Source organism: Coptis chinensis, chromosome 1, assembly GCF_015680905.1.
Source record: "Coptis chinensis isolate HL-2020 chromosome 1, ASM1568090v1, whole genome shotgun sequence".
NCBI lineage: Eukaryota > Viridiplantae > Streptophyta > Magnoliopsida > Ranunculales > Ranunculaceae > Coptis > Coptis chinensis.
This window is the reverse complement of record NC_141456.1, coordinates 8,414,608-8,431,033: the sequence shown is the minus strand read 5'-3', so window position 1 is coordinate 8,431,033 and position 16,426 is coordinate 8,414,608. Positions and strand designations below refer to the sequence as shown.

Sequence of the window (16,426 nt, the reverse complement as noted above, 5' to 3'; positions counted from 1 at the left end):
AGGTTTTCGAAAGCAGTAAAAAGAAAGCGGCGACGAATCGATGGGACATCTAAGATGGTGCCTGCAAACCTGTAAGTTTGGCGATAAAACTAACCCCTTTTATTTTTCTTTTCCTGCGGACAATTATAATGATTGTTGTGCACTAGACGTCTCTGGTTCCTTTCTAATCACCTGGTGTGAATGGTCCTTGATAGTGCAGATTGTATATGTAGTGCTTTTCTAGATTTCTCCGAAGTGTCTTACTAATGAATTTTGGTCTGTTTGCATCTCTTTGCCTTAATTTAAGTGTTGGCGCGGGGGTACATATAAATGAACTTGCCCAGCATCTTAAAGTTCCATTACAGAAAATCAGGTATCCCTCCCAACACACACACACACACACACAGAGCTTTATGGTTTTTAGTCCTTCAGCTGTCAAAATTCAACATCTTCATCGATACTATCCAAGACTAGACAATACTTACAGTTTTTTGTTTAGGACACCTTGCATTTCTGATTTTGGTATTCAATCATTTGACACAGGCATTTAAGCAATCGTTTGCCCCTTTTGGTATGTGTAGGGAATCTATCGGATGACTGGAAAATGAAGGCATGATTTACACAACAATCGACGAGAACCACTATAAGTCTGCTTTAAATGGTTGAATGCTCTTTCTTCTTCAAGTTCATCAGTGTTTGTGATTTGATTTTTTAATCCACTTTGTCATGCTGTAGTTTTGTCCCTTTTATTATTTTTAGTTTTATTTTGTTCTCTAAAAGTTGTAGATCCTACTATGTTGAAAGAGAAATCGAGATAGTTGACGAAAGCTTACAATATTTAATTAATTTGTTAGGTCTCTGTTGATTGCCAGGATTTGCAGGTGAAATAGGAATTAAAATATCAATATTTTTTTTTTGAAAAAATAAATAACTCTGCCACAGCCCATAGCCGTCGCAAAAGCACTTTTTCCCACGGTCATTCACTTTACCACGGTCAAATAACAACAGGCCAAAAACCAAAATTCACGACGCAAACAGCAAATCCCACGAACTAAGACTGTAGGAAATATCGTTTCCCACAAACTCTAACCGTCGGTAAAACTAATCTGTACCCACGGACTTAAACCATGGAAAATATTGGCTTTTTCCTACGATTTAGGCAATGGCAATTACCGACGCAAAGGCTGTCGCTATTGGTTGGCTTTACTGACGGTCATGACTGTCGGCAGACCATTTCCGACGCAAAAAAGCCCACGGTTCTCCGACGGTTGCTATTGGTTGGCCTTTTTCCCACCTTTTTCCCACAATTTTGGGTCGTGGCGTAAAACATGTTTTCTTGTATAGTGTCATCTTTGAGGAATACTGTTGAACGTATCATTGGAATTTTGAAAAAGTGATTTGCTATTTTGGCTTTTCCACCTCCATATCCGTTTGAAATACAAATAAAGATAGTAATAGCATGTTGCATTCTACACAATCACATACGAAGAGAGAAACTTAATAATGAATTTTTCGATAAGGATCGGAAAGAGCAAGAAGAATTTGAAGGACACTCTGGAATGAGGAGACAAGATCTAGGAAACCTTAGTAGAAATAAAATATGAGAAATGGCATCAAATTATAGAAAGTCTATTGCCATTGCAATGTGGAATGACTATTGTGACTATCACAATGCAGATTGATGTAATAGTTTTGATTTTCCTTTTGGATTTGTTTCATGTTAAGAATGAAATGATTGATGGTACGTGTTTTTTATTAAATATTTTGTGGAGTTTTTTTTTTAAAAAAATTTTGGGTGAGAATAGGGACCATTTAAGTTATTATTTTCCTTTTCCTTTATAATGTTCTATTATTTTTTCAAGTATGTAACAGGTTATCAGTGTAACAATTACAGTGTGAACCAAACAGCAAACATACTAAATTTGTGACAGAACGAGTAACTGCCAAACAGCTTCCAGGTTACTTTGCTTTCAGTTGCACATCTACAAAATTAGATCAGCTAAACCATATTGGCTACTACGAATTTTTCTACTGCCAGACAGAGCCTAAGGGCATCTCCAATTGGGGGGGGGTGTAAAATTACACCTCCACATAGACGCCGCCTAGGTGCCATTAGGATTTTACTACTCTAAGGGCATCTCCAATGGAGAGTGGAAAAATCCACCTCCACATAGGCGCCATTAGGATTATACACTCTAGAGAAATCCCAAATACATAAAGTGTATATTTACTATTTGTGGCTATTCCAATGGTAGGTGGAGGCAAATGTGTAAAAAATAGATAGCAACGGACTTCATCACAGCCCATTCAAAATAATGTAAAATAACGGATTTGGGAAAAGCTTAAAACAAATAGTTGTCCACTTTCAAACGTCATTCAAAGCAACGTCCGTGTTTTTAACAGTTTTAAATCACTGAGCGACGGACTTAGACCGTCGCAAACAGAAAAATAAAGCTTCAAGCCTAGGTGCCATTAGGATTTTACTACTCTAAGGGCATCTCCAATGGAGAGTGGAAAAATCCACCTCCACATAGGCGCCATTAGGATTATACACTCTAGAGAAATCCCAAATACATAAAGTGTATATTTACTATTTGTGGCTATTCCAATGGTAGGTGGAGGCAAATGTGTAAAAATAGATAGCAACGGACTTAAACTGTCACAGCCCATTCAAAATAATGTAAAATAACGGATTTGGTCCGTCGCAAAAGCTTAAAACAAATAGTTGTCCACTTTCAAACGTCATTCAAAGCAACGTCCGTGTTTTTAACAGTTTTAAATCACTGAGCGACGGACTTAGACCGTCGCAAACAGAAAAATAAAGCTTCAAACGTGTGTTGAAGTGACGTCCGAGTTTTTAAGTTAAACAGACGTTATTTTAAGTGAGTATGGGCTTTTTATTAACTAATAGCGAGAGGGGGAATTCCCCACCCTCTCTATTAGCTAATGCACTATTACCTACGGTATAACACTCCCATTGGAGAGAGTTTTTTTATATTTGGAGTGTAAAATTTCCACTCTATACATTTTACACCCCCCATTGGAGATGCCCTAATTGTAAATTATTATAGAGTCCATAAATATCCACTTTCTATTGTTCCTAATGGAAAAGTGTAAAAAAGTTTAATTTTAAATTCGGATGTCCCTCTTTAAATTAAAGTGGTGACCTGACGTCCGAGTTTAAAATTTTTAAATTGTGACTTTAGAAATAGATACGGACGACACTCCAAGTGACGTCCGAATTTATTTTTACTCAAACATTTGTTCAAGTGTCGCCTTGGCTTTTTATTTGCTGATAGCGAGAGGGGGAATTCCCCACCCTCTCTATTACCTACGGTATAACACTCCTATTGAAAAGAATTTTTTGACATATGGGGTGTAAAAATTCCACTCTATACTATTTACACCCCCTATTGGAGATGCCCTAAGTAGAAGAGATAGAGATTAAGCCAATGCCCAGAAGAGTATAGCACTTAAACTTAAAGAGGAAGAGATCCAAGACTTCCTCACTGAATTGATAAGAGAAGATTCGGGAACTTGGGCTTTTAAAAACCCAAAAACGTATAGCCCAAACAAATGCCCAAGGGAATTACACTGTCATAATCGTGAACGAAAGGGTTTCCACTTTCACACAGAACAAGTCAAGAGAGAGATTGAAAAAAAAAATGTGGAGATCAAATTACCTAATCAAATACTCAAAACAAGTAGCTCATTTGATTCGAAATCAGGTACAACCAAAACCCCCATCATTACTTCATTTCTCAATTTTTCACTCTCAAAACCCTAGGTTTTTCTCTAATGATCAAAATCAAATTTTGGATGTCTCAAATCGTGAACGAAAGGGTTTTAATATAGAAGAAAGTGTTGAAAGAAATGAACAAGTAGTTGATGAAGTTGAGAGGGTGTTATCTGTTCTTCAGAGTAGTTTAGATAGGCCACTTGTGGCTATTTTGAATAAATTGGGTGTAACTATAAATGAAGAATTTATGGTTAGAGTAATAGAGACACCACTTGTTCCAGGTGATAGTTTGATTAGATTTTATAAATGGGGTTTGAAGAAATATAAGTTGAAGACAAGTACTCGTGTTGTGGATAGCCTTGTTCGAGCTTTTCGAACTGGTATTAGGAAGAAAGATGTTTATGCATTGTGGGATTTGGTTAATGAGATTGGTGAGAATGATGTTGGTGTGTTGAGTACTGGGATTCTGAATGAAGTGATGTCTTTGTTTTGGAAGTTGGATCAAGGGGAGGCTGCTTTAGAAGTGCTTAACAAGTTTGAGGATTTCGTTTGTGAACCAAATGGGGATTCTTATTATTTGACGATTGAAGCATTGTGTTGCTGTTCCATTTATGATCGGGCGTTACGTCTTTGTAAGAAGATGCTCAATGCACGAGACTTACCTGATAGTAAGAAGATTGGCAGTATTATCAGCAGTTTCTGTAAAGGAAACAAGGCAAAGGATGCACATTTGGTTTATTTGATGGCGAAAGAGAAGAACAAATCCCCTCCTCAAACGGTTGTTAATTTTTTAATCTGTTCTCTGTGTAAAGAGGTTGATACTGTGAAGTTAGCTTTGGAATTGCTGAATGATTTCTCAGGAGATGCGCGCAAGTATGCAATGAAGGCCTTCTCTTGTGTTATTGGTGGTCTTTTTAGAATTAAAGACATTGAAGAAGCAAAGAAGGTGTTATCTAAGATGCCCATCACCAGACAGTGCAGTATTCAATTCGATCATTAATGGGCTTTCGAAGGTTGGAAACTTGGATGAGGCGATGGGATTGTTGAAGGTGATGGAGAGCAGAGGTCTGAGACCAAATGTGTCTACTTATAGTGTACTCATTAGTGGTTATGTGAAAGGAGGTCAAATGGATGAAGCGCGTAGCCTTTTATCCGAAGCAAAGAAGAAGCATGCAAAGCTTTACCCTGTTACGTTCCTTATACTTGCACGAGGGTATTGCAAGCTCCAGGAATTTGATAAGGCTGTCGAGTTATTGATTGAGATGAAGGACTACGGTGTTTATCCAAATGACGAAGAGTATAATAAGATGATTCAATCTCTGTGTACCCCCAAGGGTTTAGACTGGAGAACAGCTGACAAGCTGTTTGAAGATATGGAAGAGAAGGGGGTGTCTCTCAGTGGGATGAATTATCATCTTATAAGAACAATCAAAAGATGGGAAGAACTGCGTAGCACTGCAGAAGGGGATGAAGAAGCAAGTAGGATACCGCATAGAATTTCCCACCGTATGGTGTAAGAATTAAACAAGTTCTTTGCCACTAGTAAGTCTTTGGGTCTAACTCTAATAGAAGATCTGCATCTGATTCTGCTTATGAGATATTGTAAGTAGTAAACTTGCAATGAACTAATGATAATAATATTGGCATTTGCATTTGTTCTAGTCTCTCTGAATGGATCGTTTACAAGCATTTGGTCCTACTTTTGTTTAGTACACCATTTTTTTTTCCATCAACTCTCCCAATTGCTCATTGCGCTACTGTTGGTCTGTTGCTAGTATATTAAGCGTCATCAACTCTAAAATTCTAAATTAAAACAAAATTGGGTTACAAGTTACAACTTATTACAAAACAAGAAATGATGTGGCCGTGTTGGGTAGAGGCCCAAGTTTTCTTCACATTTGGCAAAGTGAGAGGGAAGCAACTCCATTTTTACTCTCTCCATTTTAAGTGCTCTGTCCATCGCTGAAGCTTTGAGAAGGTATGCTCTTACTTTCCCAGTTTAGTTTACTGTATCTGATAACGTAGTTCTAATGGGGGTTACAGAAAATGGGTTTGTAGTTTAACGGGGTTTCATAAAATGGAATTAGATAACTTAGTTTTGTTGTGAATGTGGGCTTCATTTACTGTTATGGCTGTTCTTCATTTTGGTATTGCAATATGTTCTTAAACCAATTGTGGTTTTCTGGGTTTGGGTTTGTAAGCTAGTTTTCATCTTCAGCCAGTCGGGGTTTTGCTGAGATATAATTTCGTTAACATTTAGAAAAACTCAATTTCGACTATCAATGTGAATACATAACTTTTGATTAATGCCTTGTGGAGTAAAGAGTTTGTGATATTAGTTCATTTCTGTATGGACTTTATTTTTTTTTGCAGTTTACTTGTTTAAGCAAATTTTTCTTGAGGCAGAAGTGATTCTTGGTGTGTGAATTTATATCTTCAGTGCCACAAAACAAGGTGGAAACATTGGCTTTGAATGTAGAAAGAATGAAAAATCTCTCTATTGATAAACTGAGTGAAGGGATTCAGCCTGAAATTGATGTAACTAACTTGGGTATCGGTAACCATGAGCAGGCAGTATTGCGTCTCCTACCTGAAATTGTGTCTGATATCTTGTCTAGGCTTCCCATAGAGGATGTTATGCGACCCAGGTGCATTTGTAAGGGCTGGTATGCTTTGACAGAGACACATCACTTCGTTCATTTGCACTTGAGTAGAGCATTGCGTTTACCAGTTCGCATTATCCTTGAGCCTGAGCATCAGCGACCCTTAACCAGCTTTTATGTGGTAGATGCAAAAGATGGTATGTGAAGAGCTAAAGAGATTCCAGTTGCTAATGTCCACGGGAACTATATCTGCACTTTATCTTCTTGTCACGGCTTACTTTGTGGAGTTTCTTAGGAAGCTGAAGTGAATCCCCAACATAAGAAGTCTTCTTGTAATTGCTTGCAATGTGTTTCTTCTTCGAGTTCTGAAGCGGAAACACTCTTCATCTATTATCCATTGGTGAAAGAAAGCCTGGAACTGCCTAAAGCAGAGATTGAACTATTTGAAGCTGGAAAAAGAGCAACTACTGTTGGTTTTGGTTTCGATCATATAGCTGAGAAGTATAAAGTTGTTCGAATCTTTAAGCTCTCCTTTGATGATAATTCCCAAACATATATGAAAGGTCAGATTATTACATTAGGTGAAGCGCCATGGAGAGAGCTAGAAGTGTTGTTATATGCTGCTCTAATAAAAAGCCAGTGTTCCTTGATGGGTTACTTCATTGGTTCATTGATGCAAAAAGGCATAATTAGTTATGAATTCTATACATATCGGTCTTTTTGACATTACAGAATCGTGTACTTGATCATAGTGTCAGGAGTAGTTCATCATCATTGCATAATTACTTCTTGAAGGTTCAGGAAGTTTATTGTGTTTGTTTCAAGTTCTTATTTAGAACCTCTATTCTTGTGGCAGAACAAAAATGGTGAAGGGAAAAAGGATAGTGGAACAATCTGGTATGGGGGAAAACAATCTGCCCGTGGATTGTTAAATCTTTCTTGCGATAAGATGAAGAAAAGAAAGAAGGCTAGTGTTCAAACTCATCATGTAAAGGATGCAACTGTGCAACTTCCTTTGGAAATCTTCTCTGAAATCTTGTCTAGACTTCCTGTCGATTACATTCTGCGATTTATGAGCGTATGTAAGAGCTGGTATGACTTGATTGAAGATCCCCACTTTATTTACTTGCAATTGCTCAATGGTCCCATCAGCGTTATATTTACTACTAGTGAGAGCGAGAACACCCTAGTAGATTCTTTTTAATGGATACTGACATGTACTGGTCATAATGAGGGCATGCTTTGTTATGTTAAAACTGTGTTCATACGCAATCCAATTACAAAAGACTACATATATAACAGTACCTGAATCAGTATCAAAGACCATGAATACTGAGTAGTTGAGAATGCTCCCAGTGACCCACGTCAGCCTTTTTTTTTCCTCTAAAACTGACATATAAGATTTTACAATAATTTGGCATAAAAAAAAGAATTCTACGCCCTTTTTTGCCTATTTCAATTGTTCGTGACCCAAAATAGCTAAAAAACAAAACCCCTTTCCATAATCTCTTTCCAATTGCAACTCTGGAAAAAAAAATTCATCTCTTCAAACTCTTTCTTATTCTTCTTTCAAAATTAAATCAAACTATTACAATAATCTTACCAACATTATTGAAGTTTCAAGTCTCTCTCACATACAGAAAAAAGGTCGTGGAGTGAAAATGATTTACAATGGGAAACCTGTTGATTTGACTCCTGAACAAGAGGAGGTCTTCGGTGTAACAATGCAAATTCTCTGGAAAAAAAAAAAAAAAAAAAAAAAAAGGCGGCTACATCTCTAAAATCTCTATCTCGGAGAAGAAGAAGAGATTGCTTCTACTGAGATGCTGAATGGATAGTCTTCTCTGCTATCATAATCAGTCTTTGGATTTGATGATGAGAAGTCACTCGCTCATGTCGCGAGATGAGCTGGAGAAAAAATTTGGCCCGATCGCTTGTTTTTGTTGCATCGACACTTATGGAACATGGTGGTGTCCCCTCGTCAAAATCTCTTGAGACTCTCTTTAAAGAAGATATCCATGTTATCGGCCGGTGTGGTTATGAGGACAAGTTGAATTTGGGGAAGGGAGGTATCTTGGCTTCAATGGCTTCATGTTTGTAGTTGATCTTGCTTAGTTCTTTCTTCATATGGAATATAAATTTATCTATGCTAAAAACATTTTGGTTCTCTATGTTCACTTAAATAGTTCTACTTTTAAAGTTTCGATAACTTCGGACTCGCAGATTGGATGGATCTATGGTTTACATACGAGGAAGATATTCTAATAGGATTCAAAATGCATGCCCGTGGTTGGTGATCAATATACTACATGCCTCATCCCCGACCTTTAAGGGGTCTGCTCCTATTAATCTTTCGGATCGTCTCAATCAAGTGCTTCGGTAGGCTCGGGTTACGTTGAAATTCTCCTCGGTCGACATTGCCCCATATGGTATGGTTATGGTGGAAGGTTGAAATGGCTCGAGATTTGCATATATCAACACCACTATTTACCCTATCACACCATTCCTCTACTTGCTTATTGTACTTTGCCGGTGTGGTTGCGCTCCCCGGGAAGTTCATCATTCCACGTGTAATGACGATTGTCCTCCCATATGATGTCTAGGGTCACCCGACAAGTTGAAAACCCTGTTTGAATACTTAAATCTTTGAGTGTAGGAATTGGTATTCATTTCGGCTAAATTCAGATTTTTTAAAGATTTTTGGATGTCTAGGGTCACCGGTAAGATGAATACCCTATTTGAATACTTAAATGCCGAGTGTAAGAACTGGTATTCATTTCAGCTAAATGTTCGATAGATTTAGCCATGTCATGTTTTCATTTCAAATATCTTCAGCGACGTACTACTTAAGAACCGTATACTAAGAAGTCAACTTTACCTGATGAAGATTACCTTCATTTCCAATTCATTTAAAAGCGACCAAAAATTTCCAAAAACTCCAGCATTCAAGAAGTTATTGATAGCACATGCATCACATTCTTTTGGATATTATGTTGTTTAATACAGTTCAATGCTTTCTAAAGCGCTTGGGCTTGCTGACTTTAAGGAACAAATTTGAATGTCAGTATATAGGTTCCAATCGGAGATAATGTCTTTACCTATTGAGCTCTTTCTTTAATTGGGGATTCATGATATATTTGAGTTAGATAATCCTAATGCGATTGTTGTTTGATTTTGAAATAGTATTGAATTAAGTTGACGTGTTTTCGAGTTGTAGGAAGCGAGGGTTTTATGGGGGAGATTCTTTTTTTCTTTTTTTCTATTTTTCCCTTTAAAAAAGTCCTAAATCTCTCCATCTCCAGCATTCTGTTTTCGCAATACTCTCATGGCGAAACATTTCGGTTGGAAAGAAAATGTCTGTACATTCTCTCCCCTAAAAGCTTGAAACTGCGCATTTCAGGTAGTTTCTCTTTTATAACTCTTAGCATTTCCCAGTATATCATTTTGTTTCATAGTTTCCCTTTTCAGTACCCATTTCTCTAAATTGCTCTGTTTTAAGTTATAATAGATTGCTTTTGGTTCACTTAACAGGTTTGCAATATTTCCATTATTTGATTTTTTTTTTCCAAGTGTATATTTCCATTTGATAGTTTTATAAAGATATTTGCTGTGGAACTTGAATAGATTATTTATTTCTAGATCTTAATTTGGGGTTATTCTTTCAATATAGGTCATGTTCAGTTCATTTACCATTATATTGGTTGTTCATAATGTTCTTTGTATGTGCAATTGATGAGCTCGAATTTCGGTTTTGGTTACTATCAACTGAAACCTTTCTTTGAAACCAATTAATTTACTTTTTAATGAACCTTTTAGGTTATCTGCAATTGATCTTTGCAATTCTAACTTGGTAAACCGGACTTTCCGTTTTTAACCCACTGTGCACGGTGTTTGTAAGTTTTTTGCTCATTTGTCCAAATTCACGATACTGAATTCAGAGTTTTAATTGCCCTATAATTTAATAGTTTTGTTGTGTTAGCAACTTTTTTTTTGCTCCGTAAGTGGAACTTGTATTAACTGTATGAAAAAGTAAAAAACATTACAATTTTGTTACAGTCTCTCAATTCTACTTAGTCTTAGAGACCAAACAAGTAAAGGAGACTACCCATTTCTAAATCTAAGATAGCTCAAATGGTGATCCTCAACTATTTATAGAGAAATGGAGGCCTCCCAACAAAAGTTTCCATGACTCCTGGACCTAAAGTGGCATGCACCATGGTTGGCCATACAATGGCCCTGCGTGTTAACAAACTCCATAAAAGTTACAGGGTTTTGAACCATTGCTGATCGAAGTCCTTAAGTAAGCGATATAGTGTTGAGCAAAATTTCAAGCTATCAACATGTAGTTACCCTTTTGCAAATTATACGGCTCTTCTAATGGTATCCATTGGTAAACGCTCTTCCAATGTGTTTGCATCTCTTGAAGGAGAACTTTATCTTCACCTAGCTTGAAAGTAGGGTAAGTCCTTTTTCATTCTTCAACTTCAGCTTCTTGCTTGAATTAGATATTATTCGTTGAAGTTGGAATATTGAGATGAATTAGATCTATTTCTAATTGGTGTTGGAATATTGGAATGTAATGATGGTTTTATGCGGTGTCTGATAGCAAATTATCTTTTTAGTCTCAAATTAAGCAGAAAGAATATTCGTAAAACTAACAACTAGGACTATGAAGCACATACTATGTTTGTGAAGAAAGCAATGGTCAAGAGTTACTTAGTTTCTTAATCAAGAGAATTAGTATAGTAGATGGCGTGGAAGCTTTGGAGAAGGGGATATCTTATTGTGGCTTACTTATTCTTCGATGTTGTTGCTCAGAGTTTATTATCGTACTAAAACACAAATATGTCAAAGGGAAATTCTGTGTTTATGTTAGATGGATGGATTTAATTTCTCATTTTGTTAAGTTCCCAAATGATGGGGTAAATTCAAGGTCCATCGCTTAAGTTCCCAATGTTGTTTTGATTAGATTTGTTAATCATGTTGTTATTTTGATTTAGGGTCCTGAAAAGTTGAACAAGTAAATACCAGATTCGTCTCTCATTTTGAAATTGCATGGATAAAGGATCAATATTATGTGAGGTTCGAGATTCTGTTCCCATAAATAACTGAGTCTTTGAGATGGTCCATTCCAAGCTTGCTGTTGGTGTGTGCTCTGTCTCTCTTTTTCGAAGGTTTACATCTTTTTTATTGTGTGCATTATAATGTAGCAAAATGAATCATTATTTGAAATCATAAAGTGAATCATTATCAATACACTAAAAGTATATCCCTATTGGTTTTATCCATGTCAAGTGAATCAGGTAAAATTTGCAGTTTGAATGTTGCTTATGAAACATTTTAAATTGGCTTTTTGAATGTCAAAAGAATTAAGTTGTGAACTTCCTTTTTTTTTAAAAATAAAATAAAAAAGAAATTTTTTATATGGCAAGTAGGTATGTATAACTATTAAGTATATGTTTTTCAAATGAAACAAATATCTTATAAAAAATCTAGCCACATTATAACTTTAGCCTTCTGAATGACTTGAAGACTGGCACGTACGCACTATGATATAATATAATGAGTTTTACATATATCAACTCTTCAATCATAGTGTATCTTATATTCTTATGTGTTTGAACCTCTAAAAACACCTACTTTTGTGTGTGCACTTAGGTTTATATTGACATATATATTACAATTAGAATCCTATCAGTAAAATATCGTATGAAATTTAGGATACTGGTGGGTTTGTGAATACATTCTTTTGGTGACCCTTTCTATTGAGTAAAAATTTTCCAAAATTTTCCATGTGTAGGAATCACCCTCAAGAAAGAGATAGTATCTAATTGCATGACTTTTTGTGACAAGAGAACCATTTTCATTTATAGGAGATACTTTTTTTTTGGATTCATTTGAGAAATAGCTAACCATTTCCAGTGATGAACATTAACTGATGAACTGATTGTTTGCTTCCACAATCAAAGCATGTTCCACTTCCTGCTTTAGAAATCTGACTATACTTGATAGAAGTACCACATTCCCTCACCCCTACACATATACTTGATAGAAATATGGCTCCTTAATGGACATATGATTTTAATTAGTTTGAGCGGATATTTTTTGGGAATGAATTTGTTGTCGTAGTATTGTGAGTTTGTAGTTAGTCTTGGAGTAGTTCAATATTGTCTTTTGGATGTTCATTTTGGTTTAGGTTTTGAAAATATTGTAGTTAAATTCAGCAAAGAAATAACATTGTTTTTTTTCGTAGATGGATTTTAGCAATGCTAAACATCAGGATTCTTGGATGTAATTTTTGTGGCTCTCTTTTGTTGTGTATTTAACTTGCAGCTATACCTATATTTGGTTGACGTCGCTACTATATTCATCAAACCAATTCACAAGGAAGCAACCAAATTCTTGACATGCAATGGAAAGAAGGTAGTAGGGTGGGAAAGAATAATGAAAAGGAAATGGTTGATGCCACTAAACAACATGCTTTGGTGGAGAAAACCGCATGAGAAGACATTTTGAAGCATTTGGTTAAAATACTAACGTTGTATAGCAAGGCCTCCAAAGGAGGTTTCTAATGAACATAGCAGGTGTCGGGGTTATAATTTCATGGTGATTTTTTTAATTGTCAAAGTTGATTCATGGTTGACAATCATTTTGTAATCCTATAGGGTTTAATAATCAATATTTACTTATGTTGTAATTGGAAGTGTTAATACTTTTGTTGGAATCCAGTATTTTCATTTATAGGGAAAAAAATAAAATCCAGTATTTTCCATATATGACAGGTCTACTGTGAAGAAACCCATTACTCTCAAGCCATTTTTCATATAAGGTGGGAACGTTACCCACTTCCTTTTGTTTTGGTTGAAAATTTTAATTTTTTTAAGTCATTAGTCTGAACTCCTAGCTTTTCCTTTTACTTGGTATTATGTCTTATATTCCAAGGAAATTCACAACACCAAATGATTCAAGACTGTGCACGTACATCAAGGGGTGGGTAGGACAACAGAGCTATCAATTCCTAGACTAAAACTTATGTGTACCATGTACCAATGGTGGCCCAATGCTAATATGCAAGCACCATGTTTTGTCATCTCTTAAAAGCAAGTTCAAGAGTTGGAAAGGAAAACCAGTCCTATCAATAATGTTTCTATGCAATTATGCCATGCTATCCAAAGTCAACTTTAAAAAATGGCAAGTCCTATCACAAATATGCCCAAACAACTTCAAAACTTTATGCTGGATTCCGCCGGAGCGCAAATATAAGAGGCATGGCTTAAAAACCCTCCTCCAAGAAGAAGCAATTTTACTTTGTAATATCATCTAATAGCATTAAGGATGTGCGTTCTTCATAACTTCTTCATAATCTATTATTGTGGTCGAGCTAATCAACTATTAATGTAGTAAGCCGGCCACTGGCCGGCATATTGGCTAGTACAAACAGACATGTTATTCGCTCTCTTGGTTTTGCCTATCATCAGTATAACATAATAGGACTGGTTTTGGGAAAAGTTATGTGGTGGCTGAGATTTAATCTCATCCCCCTCGAGATTAGTATTCTCAAAAAAGAAATTCTATATTGAATCAAACACTTACTAGATTAGTATTCTAAAAAAATAAATTCTATCCTCTTCTATACATATTGAATCAAACACTTACTGCCGGATTGAATCAAACACGTTTGGAGATTAGTATTCTCAAAAAAGAAATTCTATCATCTTCTATATATATTGAATCAAACACTTACTGCCATTCCCAAGTTCCTTGGTCACTTCACCCCTATTTTTCTTTTCACGCATAAGTAAAAGAGAAGCACTCCCACAAAAGCACTCCAAGTTCAACTCTTCTTCAGTAACCGTCTTCAAACAATGGAGAAAATAGGTACCCTCTTTGTTCTTGATAATCAAAGTTCTCTGTGATGGGTTAATTTTTTTCGGGGTTGGGAATTGGATTATTAGAGAAAGAGATAACTGCAATAGTATAGTTTACATTACTCTTACGAGAGCGTATATGGCATCTACTATGTTGGACCTACAACAGTATTACAGGGATGATTTGACACTTGCTTCTTCTTTTTTCCATTTTTTTTTAATCAAATCACTATCTTAATATGAAGGCACCATTTATGGAGATAGTGAAATGTCTTACATCTAGCTGGCGGTACTCATGCTAATTCATAGCAATATATTGAGAGCTGGCAACCAACAAATGATTTCTCAACTTCAGAGTTGAGGAAGTGCAGAATACGATACCAACTTATTGAAGTGGTCTGCGTATAGGAGAGAATAAAGCAAACAGTCAAGGTAGGTATGTTCTTTTTTCTCATTTGTCTAAGAAACTTATTAAGGTGTGGTTTTGACTTCCTGTTGGATAGTTAGGGTGTTTTGAAGTTTTGTTGTTTTAAGGAATTCCATTGTAGATAGAAATTTAACTGTATATTGAAAAATGACATGAAACGAAAAATAAATTATGGACCCAGGTGCTCCAATATTAACTCATTGAAATGTTAAAAAACAAATTGCATGTATATTCATTACTCATATTGAGAAGGTATTAAGTTGAACATTGATCTAATAAGGATCAACTTTTTATGACAATTGGGATTTTTTTTTTGGATAAATCCCCTTTATTACGTGGTTTTTTGTTTCTCTTTTTGGGAAATGGACAACTTAAACAGTTGTCACACTGTGATCAATATTTTTTTTAGCTGCTTCAAAACTTGCACTTGGTCTCTTACACTTCAACCAATTTTTTTGATAACTTGGTAACTCTAATTTTGGACTGGTTAAAAACTCAGATTGACTTTATAGACCTATGGTATCTATTGATATCTTAGTGTTTTCACTGGTTAAACTAAATTTATAACTTCTTGTTGATTCATCCTACGACACGCATGTGAATTTTTAGACTGTTTCAATCTAATCATCCAAATTGATATCCTTAATTTCATGTAGTGTGATTAGCATCCAATAATGTATTGCAGTGTCACGGTCATGATGATTGTGTTGAAACATACAAAAAGAAAAATTACAATCGATTGTATAGATTCAGATAAATCATATTGGGCAGACTCAGGCATTACAAATTGTATAGTCAAAGAGTTGTAATTAAACATAGGATAAAATGTCTGATACATACATATTTGTTTTTTATTTGAAATATGTTTGATGCGAATAGCAGGACGTAGATAAAATTTAGATGAACATGTCCCTTTCATGGAAGAACTTAAATTTGTTCTTGAGAGATGGTTGAATCCTCTACATAAGACAAAGGGAAGGAAATCTTAACATAGCAAGTGGTTTATTCTGCATTTTTTTGTGTGCAATAGGAGCATATGCTCGGTGGATTTTGGTTATAGGAGTTTTAAGGTATTGGGCTCTTTCTTATTGTCAAAAGTTTATTGCAAATTCTAAGGTATTGCTTATCAGAGAGCTCGAGGAACTCGTAGACACTACCCTAATGTTATACAAAGTTATATAGGCCTTTCTGAACAGAAATGTTTAGGTGTTTTACAAGTTGTAATTCACTACAAACCGACGAACCACACAACCCCAAAATTTTATCGACACGCGCACTCACATTACGCATACGGATGCCTAGAATAAACACATAAATTTTAAAAAGATGAATAAATTACAGAATTAAGTGGAGTATCTACACCCTTGCCCTCGTGCCGCCCACATCTATCCAACTAGATGGGTGGATGAAAATCAGTAAGGCCAGGTAAACGGGACACTGCGCAAGCAATCTCCTAATAATTAAGGTTTCAAATCAACCCTGGAATATGAGATACCTCATAGAGAGAAGACACATAAAAGTGTTGGAATTCGGGATGCCAAGAATGAGGTATGATAATTAACTAACGAAATATAATAAAAGCCTAATACTGTTTAGGCATTACTATTCCGTGTGACTGAGCATAGCAAGTAATTTTGAAGCAATATGTGAATAGTAATAGTTGTCTAACCTCTCTTCGCTGCATCTCTTTAATCAATTGAGGTACAATTACCGTTTATTTTTGAAGTTAAAGGTATAATCATTATGGAACAACAAACAGAAGTAGAAATTCATAGAGCAAGACTTCGGGAGCAATTGCGCGCTCAAAATG

The 16,426-nt window shown here is 35.7% G+C and overlaps 1 protein-coding gene and 1 long non-coding RNA gene across 2 annotated transcripts; both read left to right on the top strand.

Moving 5' to 3' along the window:
- Window positions 1-2: 2 nt before the first annotated feature.
- On the top strand, window positions 3-814 carry LOC147521873 (uncharacterized). The gene is made up of 3 exons (XR_015211073.1): window positions 3-71; window positions 287-352; window positions 561-814. It is a non-coding gene; the product is annotated as an uncharacterized LOC147521873 (long non-coding RNA).
- Window positions 815-3,644: 2,830 nt separating this feature from the next.
- On the top strand, window positions 3,645-4,718 carry LOC147521872 (small ribosomal subunit protein mS80 (rPPR6)-like). Its single transcript, XM_086566551.1, has one exon. It carries the CDS (start codon window positions 3,645-3,647, stop codon window positions 4,716-4,718), a length of 1,074 nt encoding a protein of 357 aa, XP_086422677.1.
- Window positions 4,719-16,426: the final 11,708 nt, after the last annotated feature.

Excerpts from the sequence above, each read along its gene's own strand:
- LOC147521872 (XM_086566551.1), top strand. The coding sequence starts at position 3,645 with ATGTGGAGATCAAATTACCTAATCAAATACTCAAAACAAGTAGCTCAT.